General features: G+C 49.2%; 1 protein-coding gene across 2 annotated transcripts in view; it reads left to right on the top strand.

The window, feature by feature from the left end:
- Window positions 1-24,621, top strand: part of TBC1D10A (TBC1 domain family member 10A) — a 34,052-nt gene that overhangs the window by 4,558 nt on the left and 4,873 nt on the right. For both annotated transcript variants that reach the window (XM_023733697.1, XM_004378932.3), the window contains exons 2-3: window positions 16,076-16,175; window positions 21,350-21,457. In XM_023733697.1, coding sequence (XP_023589465.1) covers window positions 16,076-16,175; window positions 21,350-21,457 — 208 coding nt within the window. The remainder of the gene's footprint in view (window positions 1-16,075; window positions 16,176-21,349; window positions 21,458-24,621) is intronic.

The following is a 24,621-nucleotide window of genomic DNA, read 5'->3' as shown; positions in this document are numbered from 1 at the left end:
TCCAGCCACCCAATCTGTTTACACTGAGGTAGGGGAGAGAAAGTGCTTAGCGTTCCCTCCTCAAGTGAGCACTGGAGTACCACTGTCTGTGTGACCTTGGACATGTTGCTTCACTTCTTTGAGTCTCAGTTTCTCACCTGTGCAATGGTTATGATAATACTGATTTTCAGGGTTATCGTGAGGTTTAAATGAGCTGATGTTTGAAAAGAGCCTGGCACACAATAGGTGTTCATTGCATTTCTTCTCTCTTTAAGACTGGAGTAGCTAGTCTTTTCATTCTCTACTTCCCATTTCTAACAGCAATGATGAGTGTCTGTGAAGCCCAGTCCCTGTGAGCAGGAGATTAAACATTCCAGTGAACCCTAACTTTCCCCCGAGAGGGATGGTTATCTTCATTCTGTAGATGAAAACACTGAAGTCCAGAGAAGAAAGTACCCAAGGTTTGCCAGATGGTAAATGGTGGAACTGGGACTAGAACCTGTTTCCTGACACTGAATCCAGTGACTAAGCCTGGCTAAGGTGGCAATAGGCAGGGTGCCAAGTGCTCACCAGTCCCTGAGACCCCCACCCCAGCATAGGAGTCAGCAGGAGCCTGGCTACCTCCCCATCCCAATGTGGAGGGCAAGGCAGGTCCAAGTACAGTGAAAGTCCATGGCCATCCAAGTCAGAGGAAGGCCCATTGAGGAAGATCCTTGGGGAGGCCCTGGTAGTATGGCCAGATGGGGCCTGGTCTTAGCCCTCCCACCACAGACCAGAGTCCACATTGAATTGGTCTAGGCCCCAAAATGCTGTATGATGGCTATTTGACTTTGCTATTTAATCTGTGCCTTTTAGAAGAAGTGTTTTTCTATAGGTAAGGCAGGGATTATGCTCCTTGTACAGGTGAGGAAACTAAGGATTGGAGATGCCTCCCAGTTAGTTAAGCCAGATCAAGGAGGGATCCCAGGTCTTCTGCCCTGTGCTTCTCCAACTCCATGGCATTGCCCACTCTCTTCCTCATCATCAAGCCAGTTGAGCCTCCAGGTCCAGGATGACCCTGTCATCATCCACCCATTGCCAGTTCCTAGCTGATCCCTTTTTTTATCTTTCAGGCAGTACAATTGAGGGTAAGAAGCCTCTCTCAGCTGATTTGTCTGCCCCTGGTAAATCTACTATCTTGGGGCCTGGCAGGGAGGCAACTGTATTGACTGCCTCACTGGCAAATGAACCTCCTGATGTGTAAGCAAGCTCCTTAGAAGACACCTATCCAGGATTTGGGGACAGCCGTCAGCTTTGACTTTCTTTATCTCATCTTTCTCATTCCCTTCCCCGTCCCTTCTACCCTCACCCCCGACCCTACTCCATTTTGTGCCCCATTCAGCTGCACGGGGGACTGTACAGCTTAGTTCTGCACTTCTCTTCAGTTATAGAAGTAGGCAGCTGAGTCAGCAGCCTGGGAGAGAAAGCCAGGCCAGTTTATCCATGTAGCATTGAGGTTATTTACCAAAGATTTATTGAGCACTTACTCTGCCAGACCCTATGATTGGTACAAGGGATACAGAACTGAACAAGACATCTGTGTCTTATTGCCCTCAAGGGGTTCATAGACTGGTTGGAAAATAGACCCACAAACAAGTCATTACAGTATTGAGTGATAAAGGCAATCACTGAGGTGTGTGGGTGCTCTGGAAGTCTAGAGGAAGCAGTAGCCAGTGTTGCCTACAGGAGCCCAGAAAGATGAGGTGGCATTTGATCCAAGCCTCAGAAGGGGCACGAAAGGCATTCTGTGGGAGGGAAGGGAATGTGCAAAGTTCCCCCAAAAGCCAGGTGTTTGAGAAATGTAGTGTGCCAAGAGCAAAGGTGGCTAGAAGAGTAGAGGCAGGGGGAGGCTAGGGAAGCAGGTTGGGCAGACTGTGCCTGGCCTTGAATGTCAGCCTGAGGCCTCCTGTGTTTCGTAAAGGTTAGTCTGATGCTGGTGTGGAAGATGGCATGGAAAGGAGTCAGACTGCTGGCAAGAAGACCTGTTAGGAGAGTCCAGGACAGCCCACAAGGGCTATGCCGAGGCCTGGAAAAGGTCTGGAGCTGTGAGGTTGAAGAGACTGGCAGATCAGTGCGTGATTGGCTATGTGGACTGAGGGGGAGGTGGGAAGGCTCTGGAAGCCCTAGGACAACCTGAAGTGGCCCTGGCCTCTCACAGGACTCATCCTGGGATCTTCTGGCCACAGTAAGGGAAAACCAACTGTGGCCTCCCTCCAAAGTAGACAGTGGACTTCTGCTGACTGCTTTGTCACAGTCCTGGGCTCCCCGGTGTCTGGCATGGCTGACGCACGCAGGGCACATCAAGGGGCTCTTTGTCTCCCTACAGTAGGAGACCAGGTTAGCTGGCCTGGTTGGGGAGGGAATAGGGTGAATGATACCAACCTTTGTGGTCTCTGCCTAGTAAATACATTGTATGGCAGAGAAGGCTGCAGGGAGAGCCAGGCTCCTCTCTAAAGAGTGAAGAGTGTGGCCTGAGGGCATGGAAACCCTACCTTAGGGTGGTGGCAGCTGGGGAGAATGGGTTTGGGTCTTTGGTCAGAGCATAGACTTATCAAGGGGAGGCAGATGGCAACTGATGGCCAGCTTGACCTGACGTAGTCTTTGTTCTGTCCTGGTCCACGGCCTAGGAGAAGGCAAATCCCTCGGCACTTAGGGGTACTACCAGCAGTTTCTCACAGATGAGAGATTCTGGCTGGAAACACGGATTTAGGCTAGTATGTGGGAAAAGGATATGAACTAGGCGCAGGGGTCAGGGTACACGGTGCCAGCTCCCCCACTGACCGTTGTGGTATATTACTTAGGCATGTTCCCTCACTGACCATGGGGCTAATACTCCTTGTTTTTCATCCAGCACTTTCTATGTATGCAGCCCTGTGCTAGGCTTAGGGGACGTAGACCTGGTCCCTTACAGGATTTACAGCCTAGAAGGGAAATTAGACATTCAAAAAGTAGTTGCAGATGTAGTGTTATGGATTGAATTGTGTCCCCCAAAAATGTGTGTCAACTTGGCTAGGCCACGATTCCCAGTATTGTGGGATTGTCCACCGTTTTGTCATCTGATGCGATTTTCCTATATGTTGTAAATCCTACGTCTATGATGTTAATGAGGCAGGACTCAATCTACAAGATTAGGTTGTGTCTTGAGTCAATGTCTTTTGAGATATAAAAGAGAGAAGTGAGCAGAGAAACAGGGGGACCAAGAAACAAGAGCCAGGAGAACAGCATGTCCTTTGGACCCGGGGTCCTTGTGCTGAGAAGCTCCTTGACCGGGGAAGATTGATCACAAGGACCTTCCCCTAGAGCTGACAGAGAGAGAAAGCCTTCCCCTGGAGCTGGCACCCGAATTTGGACTTCCAGCCTACTAGACTGTGAGAGAATAAACTTTTGTTTGTTGAAGCCATTCACTTGTAGTATTTCTGTTATAGCAGCACTAGATAACTAAGACATGTGGAGTGTGTACAAAAGGATTGTGAGGATCAAAGAGATAACTGGATTAGGAGCACAGTGTAAACAAAGACTGCTGAATAAGGATCAGGACACCCGAGTCCTGGGCCTTACTGGGTCACCAACTAGCTGTGTGACCTTGAGAAAGTTGCTTAATCCTTGAAAGCCTCGGTTTCCCCACATATAAAATCAGGTAGTTTTAATAGGATTATGTTGAAGAGCTCTTTGTACTTCTAACATTCTGAGACTGACCTTGGAGTATATGAAAAGTTCTTTCACGAGGTACCACATAAGTGCAAGGAGTCATCACGGCACAGACTACAGCGGCCAGTGTTTCCAGCATGCTGTGTTCCTTTGTGAGAGGACTTCTTCCTTGTATGGGACCAACGGCCTTCATATCTTTGAGGATGTAATCAAATCGAAGGATGCTTTTATTTGTCTAGCTCTTTAGTCTGCAAAGGAGCCCTGGTGATGCGGTGATTAAGTGCTTGGCTGCTAACTGAAAGGTAGGCAGTTCGAACCCACCAGCTGCTCCACGGGAGAAAGATATGGCATCCTGCTTCTGTAAAGATTGCAGTCTAGAAAGCCTTATGGGGCAGTTCTGCTCTGTCCTATAGGGTTGCTATGAGTTGGAATCGACTCGACTGCAACTGGTTTGGTTGTGGTTTGGGTTAGTCTGCAAAGTGCTTTCGTTCCCATTGCCTTGCAGTAATGCTCACAGGAGCCATGGGTAACTGGTAGGGTATTACTTTACCTTGTTTACAGATAAGGAAACTGAGGCTGAGCAAGTGATGGAACAGGGCCTGGGACCCAGGACTGCTCATTCCCAATCATCCAGCTTAGCAAAGCTGACGGCCGCTGTGTGGCCTCTCCATCTCCTTCCTGTCCCAGCCTTAGGACTTCAGCCCAGCCCCAAGTGTCTGCACTTCTCCTCCAGACTTCTTGGGTTGTTTTTGTTTCTGAGTTGACAGTGGCACACCCTAGCCCTATAGAAAACCCAGAGATGGATGGCAAACATCCTGTCCCAGGTCTTCACACATAGCCCCTCATATGTACCCCAAGACAAGGCAGGAGTTGCTTGGTAGTGAGGGGGCCCAGGAGCACAAGTGTGGAGACATCTTGTTCCTCCTCAGTGGACTCTGTGACCTGGGCTCTCTGTGGCCAGAGACAGTCTTTCCCAGTCAGCCACTTCTAGGGGTTTCTGCTGCTTTCCCTTCCCTCTCTGTTTTGGCTTCACGGAAATGGAGAACCTAAACTTGGGCCTGGGAGAGCCCAGGTTTGAGACACCAACAGACCTGGCCTCGAGTCCTGGCTCTGTCACTTTCCAGCCACGTGACCTCTCTGAATCTGTAAATGGGCCAGGTGGTGGTATTGGGAGGGGTGGTGTTATGAGGATTAAGGGAAGCGATGTTTGTAAAGCACCCAGCACAGTGTCTGCCACAAAATAAGGACTCCATGGTATCCTCTGAGATTTCATTTCAGGCCTCTGTCATAATGGTGAGGGAGCAGGGCAGCATGGGTGTCAAAAGCCAGATTACTTCATATGCTCTGCCCACCCACCCCAGGGCCTTGAGGATAAGGCAGGAGTCATTTCCACTCAACTTGTGGTCTGCAGGGCAGGTTGGGAATCCTCTTACAGTAGCTCGTTGAGTCATTTGGAGCAGTACTCCCAGGCCACCCTGACTGAGGGTCCTGATCCAAGGGCCGTTCCCTCTCCTTGGCCTGTGAAGGTAAAACAGAAGTGAGAGTAGAGCTGGGCCTCCTGAAAGATTCAGCTCAAAGCATGCAACTATAGGGCTGCCTGGGGCCTCTGCCCTCCTGGGTAGTGGCAATCACCTGGGACGGAGTCAGTTTGCTTCATGATTACTGCTACCCTCCTTCTATGTTCCTTGTAGACTTTCATCCTGGGCTTCCTGTCCTGTCTCTGAATAACCCCCTCCACTCTCACAGCACTATCATGGTAACGTCAGTTCACTGGGGAGCCTGTAATAGTGGACCAGGCTTTCACCTACACCACTTCATTTAACTCTGTGAGGTGTAGTTATCATCGTAATCCCCATTTTACAGAGGCAAAAACCAAATCCCAGAGAGGTAAAGTGACTTGCCCAGCATCACGCAGTTTTTTGCTCCGAGTCCACTAAGCTCCAAGCTCCCTAGGAGCAAGCCTTATATACACTCAGTCTAGTAAACAGCACTCAGTGCTGGAGCTGAGTGGCAGTGGGAGAAGAGCGGGGCCTTGGGAGTTAAACTGCCTGGATTCACCTCCAGTGCTACCCCCTGCTTACCTGGGACCTTGGACTGTTACTGGTTTGTTTCCTCATCTGCAAAAGGAGGATAGTAATTAGAGGACCTGTCTCATGGGCTTATTGTCCAGGATTAAATGAAATAATGTAAGTTAAGTGCTGAACACAATGTCTGGCGCATAGTAAGTGCCAGCTAAGTGTTACAACAGACATTCAGTTAAGTTAATTGAATATTACAATTGTAATGTTGTAAAAGGCCTTCACCAAGCACATCTCGGCTCAGCCCTGGGCTGTGCTTTGAAGAAGATACAGAGCCGGTATCTAAGGCCAGATAGGGAGTGTCCTTTATCAAGCTCTTACTGTGCTTTCCCCGTGTAATCTCAAGGTAGAGGGCAGTATTCCCATCTCACTGCTGAGAAAATTCAAACTCAAGTGTGCTCAAGGTCACAAAGGTCATGAATCTATCAGCATACGGTTATTGAGCTGCAGCTAGATGCCAGGCACTGCCCTACATCCTGAACACACAGCAGAGAGCAACACTGGCAGAGCCCCCGCCCTCGAGGCGCATACCTTCCCACTGAATGCTGCCTCAGCAGAGCGGATAGGCTGATTGAGGAGTTGTACCTGCTCCACTGGACTGCTCCCATTCCCCAAACAAGCTGTGCCTTTCCTATTAATGTGGGTTTGCTCATACTGGGCCTTCTGCCTAGTGTGCCCTTTCCCCTTTCTCAGAGTGGCCATTCCCTCTCACCTTCAAGGACCAACTGAAAAGTCAACTTCCCTTTAAAACTTTTTTTAAATATCCCTGCCCCTACCTTGGAAGCTGCTTGCAGGTTCCTAGCGCCTTCTCCATACTATGTAAAAGCACTTCTGTGTATGCTAGGTATTTACTTACCCATCTGTTTGCTCCGCCAGATTGACCTTCTCAAGGGCAGGAACTACATTTTATTCATCTTTGTAGATTCAGGGACTGGAGAAATGTGTGTGGAATATAATGAGGTGCTGATTATGTTCTGTCTCTGGAGTAGTTCGGAAAGGCTTTGTAGGGAGGAGAGGGAGTTCTGATTGAGGCCTTGGAAGATGAGTGGGACTGAATCAGTGGAATAACTGAGGGAGGGCAGCTCAGAGGGAGGGGTGCTTAGAGGTAGGGCCAGGGGAGAAAGGAGGGATGTGTAGGGGAACAAGAGGGTCTGAGAGCCAGGGCCTGAGGCTTCTATTGGACAGGGTGGGCAGGAGGGATCCTTGAAGGAGTTTGGGCAGAGGAGGGGTCTTATATAAGCAGTGAGTCAAGACTGATTTGCCAAGATCTACCAATAATACTACTGATTTGGTAAGAATGTATGAGAGGGGCCATACTCAATTTAGCGTCAGAGTAGACCTGTGGGTGCCTACAATGAGATTGTGACCCCAGGATCTACTCACCAGCAGGGAATTTCAAACATTACTCTGCCTAGAAGGGCTTGAAGGAGGGGATGTCTTCTGTTGAGAATAATCTCCACACCTTTCTGTGGTTGTCAGGGAGAGCTGTCCTGGGTGGTTTCCGTGTTGGCTGGCCTTCTTCCCAGCTAAGTGGGGTGGGGGAATTCCTTGCTTTTGGAAGCCAGCAGTGCTGGAGCCTAAAGGAACCATTTCTTCCATCTCACACCGAGTGGGGTGGAGCTGAGCAGAGTGGAGAGCTGGGCAGTGGCCCAGGGCACCGAGGCCAGTGGAGGGTGGAGAGAACCTGTTTACCATTGTGCACTGGCCCAGGGCTGGCAGGAGCAGAGCCAGGGAATTCCTTCTGGGAAAGGGAGGTAGGCCCAGAACTAGGCCTTGGGAATAGGAGAAAGTGAAGCAAACCAGACTGTCTCTCCCAGACAGAGAAGCTGGACACTGCCAGCCACCTCCAAGGCAGGGGCAGCCAGGGCCACGGGAGGGAGCATCAGGCTTCGTACACCATATTCCCTTTCCACAGTGACGTATAGCATGGCCTTGGGCAGATCACTTATCCTCTGAGCTACAGACCGCCCCGGCTGTCTGAGGAAGGTGGACTTATTGGGTGATCTCACAGGCTCCCAGTCCTGACAGTTAGCCGTTTGCACACCACCAGTCCACCGTCTCATAGCATTCTAGGTTCCCACCATAGGTTATTATGGAGCTAGCATAAAAACTATTGATACTTTCAGTCGCTACCACCTCTTAGGGTAAGGAACTCTGGAAGTTGTTACCCAATGTGTAAAGTAGGTCACCCTTTTGTTTATTGTCACTTCTGTTTTGAGCTATAAGTGGGAGAGGGGAGCTCCTCTACCCTTGTCATCCCTGGATCTGTGATTGGCCATGATCTTTCTGCCCATCTACTTCCTGATTTTTCACACTTTGGTAGAACTTCCCCTGGCTGCCTCCTTTCCATCCTGAAGACCCAAATGTGAGAGGTCACTTTCACTTTATTCACTTCTGCCCTTCTCAGCACAGAGGGTGGTGGTTTCTCTGCTGGGTGGTAAAGGAGAGGGAAGGGAAACGTGACAGGTATTGAGGCCCTGTTATGTGTGGGCACTTTACATTTATTAGATAGTTTAGTGCTCAAATGGCAGCCTTCACTTCCAGGCTGTGTAACCTTGGGCAAATTACTAAACCTAGCTGGGCCTTAGTTTTCTTGGCTATTAAATGGAGATAATAAAACCTACTCCATTGGATAACTGTGTGGGTGAACTACAATAATGCCTGTATAGTGCTCGGCTATCCATGGTCAGTGCTTCAAACATGTCAACTCTTATTGCTGTCTGTGATCTTTACCACTTTTCTCCGAGGAGGTGGCATTGCCCTCATCTTACAACCTGTTGCATTTCACACAGCCGTAAAGTAGTAGAGCTGGCATCAGAAGCCAGGATTTATAGTTTGTATGTCTTGAGTAAACTACTTAATCTCTCAGGGCCTCAGTTGCTTCATTGGTAAAATAGGGTAATCTGCACTACCTACCGCAGAGCGTTGTTTATGTGGATCAGTTAGATGAGAAACGGAAAGTGAAAGTGCTAGGTAACCTGCAAATACCAATCGCCTTAGTTACCATTTGTTGGCCACCCACCAGGCTGAGCCCTATAAAATATGAAGTGTATATTAAAGATGAGAAGTCCCAAGGCAGTGCAAACAGTCAAGCACTTGGCTACTAACTGAAAGGTTGGTGGTTCAAATCCACCGAAAGGCACCTCAGAAGAAAGGTCTGGCTGTCTATTTCTGAAAGTCACAGCCATTGAAAACCTTATGGAGCACAGTTCTACTCTGACATACATGGGGTAGCTATGAGTTAGAATCCACTAGATGGCCACTGGTTTGGTTTCATTTATTAAAAAGGAAGAAGTTGAGGCTTAGGGAGGTCAAGTATTTTGCCCATGGTCTCCCAGCTAATAGATGGAGGAGCTGGAATGGAATCCTAGATCAGTTGACTTCAGAGTCCCCACTCTGTTTATTTCCACCTTGTCTGCCAGGCCTCCTTGATGGGTGAGATGAACGGGATCAATCTGTGACCTCGGCTTTCTGCTTAAGGTGTATTTCTCTTCCTTTGGGGCTAGTGAGAAGAATGAGGCTTGGAAGGAGAGGGCTAGACTGGTTCCTTGGGGCCTATAAGATAAAGGGGTCATGGGCATAGGTACCACACCTGGCTGAGTCTGTCAAGCTGGAAGGACTGAGGTGTGCTTGGGCAGAAAACAGATTTCTGGAAGAAGGGGAGAGAGCCCCAGCCTTTGGTCTTAGTAGCCTTAGAACCTGTCTTGTCCCTCCGTGCTCATGGAAGCCTCCTACCTCAGTTGGGGAGAGGGCAAGGGAACTGTGAGCCTGCAGATCAGGCAGTCAGTAGAGTGTCACTGCCCCCTTGGGCCATGGCCTGGACTGGGAATGGCATGGCACAGTACGGCTGTGCCTAGCTCAGCCAGAGAGCCTGACAGATTCTGGAATCAGGCACTCCCTGACTGCCCACCTTTGTCTCCTCTTTGCTTCTCCTGCTCAGGAGACAGGGCGGCCAGCAAATGACAGATTGCCCAGGTTTGCTTTCTCCAACTGTGCTTGCAAGCTGTGCCCATCCGGTGTGTTGACTTCACTGAGCATTTGATGTGTATGGGCAGGCTGCTCAGTGGGACAGTCACAACACTGGGGCCCTGTCTCCAGGGGCTTAGAGGCCAGAGATAGAGCCACATAGTGGCATCTGGAGAGGGGCCTGATTTCCCCACAGCCTTCCCAGAGGAGTCAGGCAGCACATGAGTCACTGTGGCAGAAGGGAAGTCCTGTTCCACCACCCACTTAGGAGCTTGGTGACTTTGCCCAAGTCATACAACCTCCTTGAATACTCAAATTTCTCATGGGCCAAATGGGTAGTCTATGAGAGATCTACCTCACTGGGCTATTAAAAAAAAGAAGAAGAAAAAAACATTGCTGTGGAGTTGATTCCAATTCATAGCAACCCTGTAGGACAGAGTAGAACTGCCTCATAAGGGGAGCAGCTTGTGGATTTGAACTGCAGACCTTTTGGTGAGCAGCTGAGCTCTTAACCACTGTGCCACCAGGGCTCCTTAGGGGTAATCTTTGTGGAGGCTGAGGGCTTCATCTGCAGAGCAGAGGAATGTAGTACAAGGGTCAAGAGCATGGGCTTTGGAGTCAGGCCAGCTTGTGTTTGAGTCCTAGCTCTGCCGCTTACAGCTGTGTGACTTTGAGCAAGTCACTTAACCTTAAGTCTTGGATTCTAGTTGTGTAAAATGGGAATAATGACATTACGGAGCAGTTGTACTCTGTAACACATGGGCTCGCCATGAGTCGAAATGGACTCTATGGCACACGACAAGATTATGAAATTTACATAGATAATGTACGTAAAGCATTTGGAAAGAACTTGGTAAATAGTAGATGATATATAAATGGTTACTGTTGCTTCTGTTGCTGTTGTTATTGTTGAAGTTGTGGTTTTTATTGTTATATTGGGCCTTGAAGGGTTACCGTGACTTGGAGGAGGGAGAAGAAAGGGCATTCCAGGTAGAGATGGGTAGATAACAAGGGATAAGCATGTGTTTGTCTGGTATGAGAGGGGTCTGGCTGGCCTCAGAGGAGAGTAGAAGGTATCAGGAAAATTTTGCCATAATATGGTGTTTTAGTTACCTAGTGCTGCTATAATAGAAATACTATCAATGAGTGGCTTTAACAAACAGAGATTTATTTTCTTGCAGTGTAGGAGGCTAAAAAGTCCAAATTTAGGGTGCCAGCTCTAGGGGGTCTCTCTGTTGGCTCTGGAGGAAGGTCCTTGTCTCTTTGAGCTTCTGCTCCTAGACAATCTTCATGTGGTTTGGCATCTCTCGTCCCCCATCTCTGTTTGCTGGCTTGCAATTAATCTGTTTATGTCTCAAAAGAATTTGATTTGGGACACACCCTACACTAATCCTGTCTCATTAACATAACAAAGACAACCCATTCCCAAATGGGATTATAACCATGGGCATAGAGGTTAGGATTTACAACATGTATTTTTTGGGGACACAGTTTAATCCATAACATTCTACCTTCTGGCCCCCCAAAGTTCATGTCCTTCACACATGCAAAACACACTTACCCCATCACATCATCCCAAAAGTCTCAAATCAACTCCAAGTCTGAAATCTCGTCTTCTGAATCATCTGCATCAAATATGGGTGAGACTTTAGGTGTATTCCATCCTGGGGCAAAATTCCTCTTCATCTGTGAACCTATTTAATCTAGACTACAAGTTATTTATTTTCAAAGTACAATGGTGGAACAAGCACAAGGTAGACATTTCCATTACAAATGGGAGAAATTGGAGGAAAAGGGAAATGGGCACCAAGCAAGTCAATGCTTGAAAAAAAGTCCTCTATTCTCTGAGACCATCTGAGCAATGGCCCTGCCCTCCAGACTTTGGGTGTTGGCCGTGCCTTCTTTATTCTGGGTAGAGAACCCTCAGCCCTAGGCTTCAGCTCCACCTTCCAGGCCCACTGGGATGGCAACTCTGCTCCCTTGGCTTTGGACGGCCCCATTCTCCTAGTCAATCTGAGTAGTGACCCCACCCCCTTGGTCCTGGCAGGCTCTGTTCTATCCCTTGGGCATGGCAGCGCTGCCCCCTCAGCTTTGGAACGTCATCCCCCTGGCACACCTTAATGGCAGCCCCACACTCTGGGACCGAGTTGGTGAAGATCTGACTCTAGGAGACCGTGGCCCCACCCTTTGAAACCGAGAAGGCCCTTCTTCCCATGCTCTTTCCAGCAGTTCAGCTGATCTGTGAGCTGCTCCAGGGATGGCCCTTTTCTTTTCTTGGACAACAGATGTAGCTTCTTTGTCCTGTTTCCTGCCTGTAGAGTTCCAAGAGGCAGACAGTGTTCTTTCCTTTTGTTCTTTCTCTGTCCCCTTCAGTCTAAGCTGATGGGTTTTTTGCTGTGGTAGTTGGTTTGATCCATCAGTCACAGGCTTAATGTCTTTAACAAAAGATTGTGTAGCCATGTCCTTGGTGAACATTCTAGGACACATGTCCTTAGTTTGTACAACAGAATTTTAAGTTCTGTTTTTATTTTGCCCAGTTCATTTTTAAGTCCATCTCTTTCTTCTTGCATTTTACTATAAGCGGCAAGGAGAAACCATGTGGCCCCTTTAAGATCTTGCTTAGAAATCTCCTCAGCCAAATATCCAGATTTGTCACTTACAAGTTCTACCTTCTGCCAAACATTTGAACATAATTCAGACAAATTCTTTGCAACTGCATAAAAAGCTTCGCCCTTCCTCCATTGTCTAATCACATATTCATTATTTCCTTTGAAAGCCTCACCAGAAGCAAATTTAACGTCCACATTTCTAGCAACATTCTGTTGCTGGTGCCATATGTATTCTCTAAGACGATAGAGAATTTCTCTATAGCTCTTCTCATTTCGAGCCTTCACCAGAATTGCCTTTGGCATCCATAATTCTACCAACAGTTCTTCAAGGCAATCTAGGCTTTTACTATTAGGCACCTGAAAACTTGTCCAGCCTCTACCCAGTACCCAATTCCAAAACTGCTTCCACATTTCAGGGGTCTATTAGAGCAGCCCTCCACTCTCGGTACAAATTCTGTCTTAATTATCTAGTCCTGTTATAACAGAAATAACATAAATGAGTGGCTTTAACAAACAAATTTATTTTCTCACAGTTTAGGAGGGTAGAAGTCTGAATTCAGGGTGCTGGTTCTAGGGGAAGGCTTTCTCTCTCTGTTGGCTTTGGAGGAAGGTCCTTGTCTCTTTGAGCTTCTGCTCCTGGGCAGTCTTCATATGGCTTGGCATGTCTCTTCCCCTATCTCTGCTTGCTAGCTTGCATTTAGTCTCCTTTATGTCTCAAAAGAGATTGACTCAAGATTCACCCTACATGAATCCTGTCTCATTGACGTAAGAAAGACAACCCATTCCCAAATGGGATTATAACCACAGGCATAGAGGTTAGGATTTACAGCGCATTTTTGGGGGACATAGTTCAGTCCATAACACATGGCAAAGAAAGCTTTAACAGCAGAAATTGTTCAATAGTAGAGTGGCTTCACCTGATGATAACGAGGCCCTGCCCTGAAGGTGTCCAAGTAGATGGGTAGCTAAAGATGGTTCTCATTAATCTCTTGGTTGCAGAGACTGCCTCAGGCCACCTTGAGGAAAGGGGCTTTCTGGAGGTTGAGTGAGGCCCTCAGACCGGAGGGATCCCCCATGGGCCATTTGATCCCTTATACTGGCTCATGCTCTCCCTCCACTGTCAGGAGAAAGCCACCTCAGGCCTCGGCACCGTCACACTGTTGGTAGGGACCCCTCCTGGTCGCAACATCATCTCATAGCTTCTCTCTGGACATTCTTGGAGGGTCAGTTCACAATTCAGGCTGTCCAAACATATAGGAACTGAGGCTCAGAGAGGGGAAGCAACTTGCCTGTTGTAGAAAGAATTTCTCTATTAGACAGCCGTTGGATCAGATGCCTTCTAAAATTCTGACTGACTAGATGGAAATTGAAGCTTCTGGTTTTTAAAAAATGGATAGCCTGCAGCTTTTCAGGAGCACATCCTGTGCATAAAGGGAAGTCTACCTGCAGTTAGAGAGCATGTAATGTGCTGAGTGTGAGATACAGCCAGATCTCCAGTGTCTTCCTTCTCATCATTTCCAGGTGGATTAAACTCCTCTGCTGTTGGAGGAGAAGTCGTTCAAATGCCTGCATTTCCTCAAAATTTTCCCAATTTAAGATTTTAAAAATCAAAATGGATCTTTCACTTGACATGTACATTTAAAGTAGTAGTGGTGAGTTTTTGTTTCTGAGAAGGTTTTGCCAAATCAGTGGTATAGTTTGAAATCACTGGTGTCTTAAAATCCAGGAAACATGGTAGTTTGTTTTGTACCCTATTGAAATTCTGGTTTGAGGTTTGATATTGGGGCTCTGAAACTGCCAAAGCTGTTTTCTGGTATCAGTTAAAAGAACACTCAACTTTAACGAGTTTCTCTGTATATCTGTAGTTGGGAGAATGGGTATCGCTAAGGCCCTGCAGTCAGATCTTATCAACAAAGACAGACCTGGGGTTGAGGGGCCAGATGGGCATGTGATACATGGGAATTCTTTGGAATCTAGTAATCCCAGCCTTTCCCTCTGTGAGCCTCAGTTTTCTCATCTGTACATTGGAGGAACTGGATCAGATGTTATCTACATCCACAACTGCTAGAACTTCCTGTTGACTCACTGTGGGCACCCCGTTTCGTTTAGTTAACTAGAAGGTTCATCCCCTGACCTGTTGCATAAGCGAGTGCATTGTAGCTGGTGGGAGGCAGCATGGCCTGGGTTGTGTGGGTCTTTGGTTTCCATTCCCTGCATGTTTGGGGATTGCCTGGAAACCCCTGTTCCTTTGTAAATTACCTGACCTAAAGGCTTGATCCCTGCTTTTCTCGCATTAGGGAGGGGAGGAAAGGGAGTGTTCTCCTGTCCTGGTTCTGCCTTTAGGTTGTGAGATGGGTAACAGTTCAAGAGGAGGGTGGTTTGTGTCAGGGTGTAGAGGGGGGCTAGTTTGCCCTGGGCTGTAGACCCTCGGTTGTTTAGCTCCAAGGCTGCTGTCAGACCTGTGCTGCCTCCCAGATAAAGACCACTGAAGGAAAAGGACCTGCCCTGCCTTTTGTGTCTCTGAGGCCCCAGCTCTGCCAGGGCCCCGCCCTCTGTTCCTCCAACCAGTAAGTCACAGTAGTGCATTTCCTTCCGGCAGAGAGAGAATTAAGGACTGGGCCCAACCCAACCCCACCATGTCTGGTGAAATTAAAAAGATCCATAATCTACTACTTTAAAATGATTTTAAGAGTAGAGTGAGTGTGTATGTATATTTGTGTGTGTAGGGAGAGATACACAAATACCTTTCTTTTTTTTTAACCAGCATTACTCTGTACATTAAGTAAAAAAGCATATGTAGAGTGCCCAGCCTACAAATGCTAGTCTCGTCCTCTTTGCCTCTCAGAGGTATGTAAACTCATGAATTCCCAGAAGCTCACTCCTTGGAAGAAGCCCATGCACTGGACACACCATCTGGCTAAGCCAGGGATTCCCACCCTAGCCTGCCTCAGCCTGAGTTGGTGCCTTAGCTTGAGTTGGTCTGGTCTGCCTGCCTGGGGTGGGTCTTGATGCTGAGGTATTTTCCCCACTTTCAGTGCCCACTAGAATGACAATTCCATGAGGGCAGGGACTTTGTTTTTGTCACAGGAGGGCTTCCCTACAGCCTTCCCAGGACCCTAGCCCTAGAACAATGCTTGGCACCTAATAGCTGCTCAGTAAATAGATGTTGAACAAATACAAGAGGTGGTATTTGACAGGGCTTTGAAACGTGTGTAGGATTTTGATAGGTAGAGACAACTTGAAAAACGTTCCAGCAAAGGGACTGGCATGAGTAAAGGTTAAAAGGTGGGAAAGGGCTGGGGCATAGTTGGGGAAACAATGAATAACTAGTTTTGCTGGGTGAAGAGGTGAGCATGATATTTCTATACTTGCTTGACTAGTTTTTGTGTCCAATCCTGCACCTTGCACACAGGCCCTATGAAGAGGCTTATTTACCGAGTCAGACCCAGGACTGATGTGTACAGAAGACACTCAGGCCTCTGCCTCTAGAGAGGCATGGTGACCTCTGGCCCCTTGGCACTTTAGGGGAATGGGTACTTGAACCTGGTGCCTTTCTGGCTTACACTTTCCTGGCAGGGGCAGAGTTCTCTCTGTCATCATCTTTAGGGACTTGATGAGTTAGCAGCTACCAAGGGAATAGCATGGGTGGGGGAACAGGGAAAGAAATGGCAGCCCAACCAGGCTGGTGGCTGGGACTTAAACCAGGGCCTATATTTCTCTTGGCATCTTTGACGTGCCCTGCCCTCTGCTCCACAGGCTGGAGGAAGTCTCCCTGGAGGTGCTGAGGCAGAGGGAATCCAAGTGGCTGGATATGCTCAACAACTGGGACAAATGGATGGCCAAGAAGCACAAAAAGGTGAGGGTTCCTGGGCCTTGAGCTAGGAGTTGGCAGCCTGGGGAGGTGGAGGAAAAGGGAGGAACCTCATCAGCTTTGGGGAGCAGGGGCTTCGCCAACAGTCAGACTGCTTTAGGTATCCCCCCGTCTGCCATCCCTGAGATGGGAAACAGAAGCTGGACAGGGCCAGCCTTCACTCAGGCCCTGGCAGATGACTTCAGAGGAACACAGAACTTTGTCCTGGAGTCAAATTTCAAAGCCACTTTTAGCCTAAACCTCTTACAGCTTTTCTTTAGCCATCCTGGGAGAAGTCCTTAAGTTTGCTTACCACCTGTTAGGAAGAACTTTGTAATACTGGTAATAGCTGATGTGTGTTGAACATTTGCAGTGGGTCAGGAACTTGGCTTGGACAGTCCTTACAATACACTGTTGGGGTTGGTGGTAGTAGTAGCTCCTCTTTACAGATGAGGCCTAGGTTAAATGGCCTGCAGAACTGAGATCTCAGAGCTGGCACTCTTAACCACTGAAATAAGGTGCCTTAATTTGCTGACTTCTCTCTTGCCTCCTCGCCCAAGCAACAACAGAAGTAGCCTCACATTTAAAAAACTATCTTATAAAAATGAAAACACCCTGTGGTCTTTTTCAAGTCAGGCTATCTTTAGGTACTAGCTCTTTCCCCCATAGGAGCATCCTTGCCCACCACTCCTGTCTGTAGTGATACCGTTGGCCACCCTCTGCAGCTTCTGCTCCTTGGGCCAGAGGGTCTTCAGCTAGCCTGAGGACGCCTGTCCAGAGCCTCACAGCTGAGGTCTCTCAGCGCAGTTTCCCACAGTCATTAGCTGACACACTGGTCTGGTCCAGGCTGGTGCAGCTGGCTACAGGACATGGCAGAAAGTGCAGACCACAGGCCAGGTGTGGGTTGGGCGTAGCTCCACTCCCTTCCTCTCTTCTTGCTCATGGCTAGCTGTGTAACTTTGGGCAAGTCACTTCATGCTCTCAGCCTCTGTTTCCCTTGTCAAGTGGGAGCGATAGTCTTGTTGCCTGGCTTCCATGAGGTGGTGACTAAAGTGCCTTAGAGACTGTAAAGCCCTGTGCCTGTGGGAGGAAAGGCCAACCCAGGTCTTTCTTGCTGTTCTGTGTGGGCTTTGGGGCATTCATTTTTCTTCTTTACTTACTAGAAAATCTTTCTCATTTTCCTCTGAGCCTTCCTTAACTGCTTCCTGCCTAACTCTGGGGTCTGTTTTCCTCTCACCTCACCCCTCAGGCTCTTGTCTAGCTTCAGCTAGCTCTCTAGCTGTCTGTTGTGGTGACTTGTGGCTGGCAGGGACTGTGGCTCTGGCCATGCCCCAGCCTCCCTTGCAAATGGATTCCAGAGGGGAGCCTTGGGGAGCTCCTCTCTGAAGAGCAGCCAGCAGCACTTCCTCTTCCCTTTTGCTTCCCTGGCACTGTGATTAGAGCCTGAGGGCTGCCCCTGCCCAACAGAAGCTACCACAGGAGTGCTTCTCCCCACCTCATCCAGAGGCCCTAGCCCTCTGCTAGCACCACTTGGGAAGGGGACTGCTACACGGTGCCACCGCTGCCGCCTCAGCTATGGCTGTACTAGCCTTACCCTGGAAGCTCTTCCTGCCTGGCCATGGAGGCTTGGGCTCTCCTTTTTTCTTTAAAAAAAAAAAAGCAAAAAGAAAGTTTTATTCGGCATATATGCAAAAAGGCAAAAGTGGGAAGCGGACAGCCATGTTGCCAGAGCCACGTCTGCCCGAGTCCAAGGAAATATCACAGAACAGACAAAAGTGGGAAAACGGACAAGCATGCTGCCACAGCCATGTCTGCCAGAGTCCAAAGACCAGTTACAGAGCCATCAATATATATTAACATTACAAATGGGCAAAACGATTGAAAGTTTAGCCTTTTCAGATTGTCTTTCTTAACAATCATCGGTACAAGTTTCAGTAACGAGAGTCAGGAGGGTCTTCACTGGGCCAACAAATTTCTATTCACTAAATGCTGATAGAAGAAGAATGAGTGGAAAGTCTTTTGTGTTCTGTTTGATCAGCTTTATGTGAAAATTTCCCTAAAAGATATTTTCCAAGATTATCTTAGCTATTGTCTTTATACCTCAGGGCCCAGTTGATGTGTCCTTGTGAGTTCTTGTGAGCCCAGCTCCAGCTGGGTCACATTCTCTGTGCTCAAGGACAGGGAATAAATGATTCCAGTATTATTTTCTAAATCATCTTGGGCTCTCCTTTCGTTTGTTCAGGAAGGTCATGGCATAGGAAGGGCAATACCTGTCTCAGGAAGTGGCCCCAGACCTAGCTCTTCTCCTGGACTCATCCTGAGGCCCCAGGAGAAGGACCAGGCTCTGCTGGAGGGTGCCCTTCTCAACCCCAGCTGTGTCAAGGTCAGAACTCAGCAGCAGGGAGGCAGGCTGTGACTGAAATGCTGTCTTCCCCTGTGGGGCTCTGCCCTGGAGTCTGTTCAAGCTGTGACCCTGCCCTCCCAAATTCAGCAGGCAAGAATGTGGCCTCACTCAGCTGTCATCAGAGACCTTCTTTCCTGAGGTATAGCCTCAGAGAATGTAATCCCTTAGCTTTCTGCTTACTGGAGCACTTTCTCATGCTTTATCTTTACTGATGTCCACCATAGCTCCCTTCCTAAGGCAGGCAGGGTAGAGATTACCATCTCCTGCACCATTGTGCTGAGGAGGATACTGAGGTCACAGAGGCAAAGGCTGCCCTTACTCCTGGCTCTCCCTGAGCCCTGGATGCCCATGTGGTGAGGGCAAGGCCTCTCAGGGAACCCTCCTGGCCCTGGGGGCAGCCTGAGGGCTTGTGGCTGTGGGCCATCCATTTGCCAAAGCCTGCCCAGACAAAGTGGCTTCCTTAAGGAGAGACCCTTTTTCCACAGCAGCAGGAAACTGTTCTCAGGGTCTGGGGCAGTTACCTTCCTCTCCCGCCTTTGCAGGCAGTCCCAGAAGCTCCAGCTTGCCTCCTGTGACTGCCACAGCTGCTCTTCCCCTACTGCCCTTGGCCTGGCTGCCTGTCTCTTTCCTGGTTCTTGACTATCTCTGACACTTGGAAAGTTTTCTCCTGCTTGCACTGGTCATCAGTAAAGCTGGGGCTTCTGTTCTCCCTACACTTGACTGTTTGAGGGGGTGAAGGAAAGTTAGATATGCGCCTGAAGCCCTGGGGCTTCTGTGTCAGCCAAGGTTCCAGGATGGAGGGTGGAGATGAAGCCATCATTTATTAAGCAGATACAGTGTGTCAGGTCCAAGCTAGGCACACTTTTCCCCTTCTAACAGAATCCTCTCAACAACTATGCAGAGTAGGTATTGTCATTCCAGTCTTACAGTTCATAAGAAGTGATTGGCTCAAGGTCAACAGAGCTGTTGTATGGTAAAACTGGATTCAAACCCATAGCCATGTGCTGTTTCCACTACCTTGTGTTCCCCATCTCCCTTCATCCCAGGCCAGGCTGCTTCATGCAGAGGGTATCATTAGCCAATTCCTCTGGAACCCCCGCCACCACATTCCATAGGAGTGGTGCCCCTGCTCTTGCCGTCATCCTCTTTGACCCTTGACCTTGAGAGGACAGTCAGGGAAGCTGCCTTCAGAGGCTTATTCTGGCCCCAAGCCCAGGAGGAGCCCAGCGTGCCTTCCCTGTTCAGCTCCAAGAGGTCAGTCAAGTGGAAAGTACATAGAGCTGGATCCCACCAGCCTGAGGGCTGCAGATAAGAGGTGGTGGTGTCTGACTGTGCGACCTAAATCCTTTTCCACTCTATGCCTCAGTTTTCCCATTTGTAAGAGGCATGATAGTTTTTTCACACTGGGTTTTGGCAGTGGCCGCCTTTTTCTGTAAGAACCAAAACCGTTGCCATCAAGTCGATTCTGACTTGTAGCAACCCTATAGGACAGAGTGGAACTGCCCTATAGGGTTTCCAAGTCTGTAACCTTTATGGAAGCAGACTGCCACATCTTTCTCCTGAGGAGCAGCTGGTGAGTTTGAACTGCTGACCTTTCAGTGAGCAGGTGAGTGCTTTAACCACTGCACCACCAGGGCTCCTTCTATAAGAACAACTAGCATGAATTGAGCAGTAGCTCTGGGTCACGAGCTACCCCATACACTTATCCCTCACCCCTTCCAGTCTGTGAGTGATGGGGAAGACTGGTGTCATTTGGATCAGGACACCATCCAGGCTACTGCCTCTGCCCCAGGCTGATGGTCAGGGAGGGGAAGAGATGATTCTCGATCAAAACAAAGAGGCAGCCTTTCTGATAGTGGTCTCATACAATATTTATCCTTTTGATGCTGATTAATTTCACTTAGCATAATGCCTTCCAAATTCATCCATGTTATGAGATGTGTCGTGGATTCATCGTTGTTCTTTATTGTTGGTGTAGTATTCCATTGTGTGAATATACCATAATGTGTTTATTCATTCATCCGTTGATGGGCACATAAGTTGTTTCCATCTTTTTGCTATTGTGAACAGTGCAGAGGCAGCCTTTCTAATCAGCTCTCCATCTTTCCTTCTGAGTTCTCCTGAGATTTCTTCTCTCTAGGCTGGCTGTCTAAACACTGCCCCCGAACCTGGCCAAGCTATACCTCTGCCTAGGATTATATTCCTGGTCAGCTGTGAGCTACCTTCCCAGAGACTGCAGCTCTGCCGATCTCTCTCTGGTGGTATCCCATGGGGCACATCCAGCTTGTATGATTCCATTTTGATTAAAAAAATGGGAGAGTCCCTGGGTGGTACAAACTGTTAAGCGCCTGGCTACTGACCAAAAGGTTCACAGTTGGAATCTACCCAGAGGTGCCTCAGAAGAAAGGCCTAGTGATCTACTTCTGAAAGATCACAGCCATTGGGGGAAAAATGGTTATGGAGGGTTCAGAATTCTTGGTAGACCTCAGAAATGCTTGTGTTGTCACTGGACAAGGGAATGCGGGGCTAAGGGAACTCCACCATCACCTGGAGATGGCATATCTACCTGTAGACACACACCTGCACCTCCCTCCACCCCATAAGATCTGTATTATAGCAGCAGTAGGAAAGTTTTCTGTTGTCCACCTTTCTGGTCTTGCTAATGTGCTCACCGAAGGCCCACCATGCAGTGACTGGGGGTGGGCTGGCATGCAGCCTCTCGGGGAGCTGCCTGGGTGGGTGGGTGCATGGACACAGCCCTCCTTTTGACTTTCAGATCCGTCTGCGGTGCCAGAAGGGCATCCCACCTTCTCTGCGAGGCCGTGCTTGGCAATACCTATCAGGAGGCAAGGTGAAGCTCCAGCAGAACCCTGGAAAGTTTGATGTGAGTTTCCCTTCCTTGTCTCTCCCCCATGACAGTCCTGGATGTGCTTACCTGGACCTCAGCAGTATGAGCAACTGATGGGACCACCAGGCAAGTGCTCAAACTACACACGCACCAAGAAGTAGACTGGTCCAGTCCGTTTCCCCTGTGACTGCTGGACACTTTACTCATCTTAGCTCCAGCCCTAAACAGGCCTTATGGGTAGACAGATTTACTGCCCTCCATTCCACTTCTTTCTCCTGATAGCCACTCAGGTCAGCTCTCTTGGGCTCACTGGGCCACCTCCCAGCTCCTGGTCATCAGAAGGGACACTCAGACCACTTCCCTGACTGCCTCAAGTCCTGAGCTCTGGACTTTTAGGGGCTTGCCCAGCAGGACCCTCGACACTTCCTATCCTCCCATCTTCTAATCTTTCTCCTGCTTTGCCCAAGCCTGCCCAGACAGGACTACTTTATGACTGGTTCACCTGTGTTGCTTGTGGGATCTTCAGCCCTGGGGGTGGCAGAGCCAAACCAGTATCCTCAGAGGTCAGTGGTCAGCAAGGGTGCCCTCTGCAGCCATTTCCTCTGTTATGGATTGAGTTGTGTCCCCCAAAAATGTGTGTCAACTTGGCTAGGCCATGATTCCTAGTATTGTGTGGTTGTTTTCCATTTTGTGATCTGATATAATTTCCTATGTGTTGTGAATTCTAACCTCTATGATGTTAATGAGGCAGGATCAGAGGCAGTTGCATTAATGAGGCAGGACACAATCTACAGGATTAGGTTGTGTCCTGAGCTGGTCTCTTTTGAGATATAAAGTAGATAAGCGAATGGAGAGGAGAGGGACCTCCTACCACCAAGAAAGAAGAGCCAGGAGTGGAGCATGTCCTTTGGACCCAGGGTCCCTGGGCTGAGAAGCTCCTAGACCAGGGGAAGATTGATGACAAGGACCTTCCCCGAGAGCCGACAGAGAGAGAAAAGCTTCCTCTAGAGCTGGCAACCTGAATTTAGACTCCTAGCCTTCTAAACTGTGAGAGAATAAATTTCTCTTTGTTAAAGCCATCCATTTGTGGTATTTCCGTTATAGCAGTACTAGATAACTAAGACATCCTCCAACTCCCTCTGTTGCCCCCTGCCCCATGAGTGTCCAGGGTAAAACATTCTGCATTCACTGGGCCTCTTGGTGCCTACTTGGTCTGGGAAGCTCTTGCAGCCTGCTCCCCTAGGGAACTATGGGATGCAATTGGCTTCTTTGGGGTTGCCCAGGCTTACCAGCTAGAGTGGTCAGGGTTTCTCCCAGGTCCTTGGGACTGGCAATGGGCAGACAGTGTGACAGAGCTGCCAGCTACCAGCTATTTGTTGATATACTTCATGCTTCAGTGAACACTCCTGTCCTGCCAAACCCGTTTTCTGAGATGGGAGGGCAGGGTGGCCTAGAGTTTCTGCTGCTGACCTGCAAAGGGCAAGAGCTGCTTGCTGGCGGCACTTGACCCTAGGGGGGCAGGAAGGCTGGTGGAATGACTGCCTGGGGCAGTTCTGAATCAGAGTTACTGGACTGTCTCTCAGAGCACCAATGCCAGGCTCCACTTAAGCAGCCTCTCAACTCCAGAATCTTCTTTCCAGTGGCTACCCCCACCCCCCATTTCAAGGGGCTGCATTCTTGGTGGAGGGAAAGTTTCAGGGGTCATAGCTTACTCCAGCTGGGCTGATGTCAGTGATGCCTGGGACCCCAGGCCCTGTTCTCCCTCCCTCAGGCTGCCAGAGCACAGGCATGAGAGTCTAGAACTGGGCAGGACAGCTAGCTTCCTGGGTTCCACAGTTTAGCAAACATCAGCATGCCCAGAGGGCAGAGTTCTGTGTGTTGCATGTGTGTGGAGTGGTGCATACGAAGAGGAATTGGCCGCTGTCATGGAGTCTTGAACATTGATGGGTGAGTAAGTAGATTTGCTGAGAAAGGCCTTCTAGATGGGAAGTACTATATGCACGAAAACTCAGTGGTGGGTCCCTGCAGCAGGCCAGGGGACCAGGACAGTAGTTTGGGAACAAACCTAGAAGGACTTTGTCGGTGACAGAGCTGGCAAGAGCTGTTGGCCAGTAGCACTTGGCCCTGAGGTGGTGGCAGGAGGGCGAGGCAGGGATGAGAAACTCCCTCTGGCTGCCTTGGGTGTGTGAGACCAGAGGGCTGATGGTGGTAGCATGTACCTGTTCCCGTGCTGCCGCCCTCAGGCTCTGCGTTCACCACTGCAGACCCAGGCAGCTGACCCCAGCCTCAGGCATCAGGCAGGTTCTGCAGAGCCTGGTGGCTCCATCTTTGCCTATACTTGCTCTTTCTTCCTCCTTCCTTGGGCAGGGCAGGACCTTCCCCGTCCTTTTCTTACCTGATTTTCTTCTGTGGCCTCACTTTATGATGGTGCCAATGCCTCTTAGCCTCTCACTGAGGCTACAGGTCCAGACAGGTGACTGGGTCATCTACCAGCAGTCCCCACCTGCCTTTGATTCCCAGCGCCCTTTCTTCCCACCCCACAGGCCTTTCAGCTACCCCTTTTTCTTTCTCACTAATCCATGGGTGGTCTAGCACCTTCTCAGCTCCTCAGCTCATGGAAACCACCAGGAGAATGTGTGGTAACCTCCTCCCCTTTCTGACAAGCGCAAACCTGCATTGTGCTTAGACAGTACCTAGCCCTGGGCCAGATTTGGGGGTAAACAGGACACCCACAGGCCCATATCATGAAGGTGTATGGGGCTCTAAAGGTTGCACACCCAGCCTCCTCTGCTGTGTGCCTGCTCAAGGGCCCTCTGGGGGCTCCCCAGCCCCTCCCTGTGCCTTTCATCCTTGAACACGCCATCAGCTTTTTCCTGCAATACTCTGTCTAGTTAAGTACCTGGCAAGCCTAGTTTCTTTAGTTTAATGCTGGGACACCTCTACTTAGGGGGCACGAGAGGGAAAGGGACTTGTCTGAAGTCACCGCTGGTCAGGGCCAGGGCTGGGTCTGCTCCCGCTTAGTGTGTTTGCTGAGTACCTGGCCTTTCTCCTGGAAGCAGCCTTCCCTGATGCTGCCCCAGCCCTGCAGTCAGCTTGTGCTAATCTGCTTCCCTGCTCCAGATTTTCCTTTCCTTTTCTCTACCTCTCACTCCCTCTCTCTCTTCCTCCCTCTTTCTTTCTTTCTAATTGAAGTATAAATT

The sequence above is a fragment of the Trichechus manatus genome, unplaced genomic scaffold (genome assembly GCF_000243295.1).
Source record: "Trichechus manatus latirostris isolate Lorelei unplaced genomic scaffold, TriManLat1.0 scaffold00061, whole genome shotgun sequence".
In the NCBI taxonomy this organism is placed as follows: Eukaryota; Metazoa; Chordata; class Mammalia; order Sirenia; family Trichechidae; genus Trichechus; species Trichechus manatus.
The sequence above is the reverse complement of the archived record's forward strand: the minus strand, read 5'-3'. Positions and strand labels throughout refer to the sequence as shown.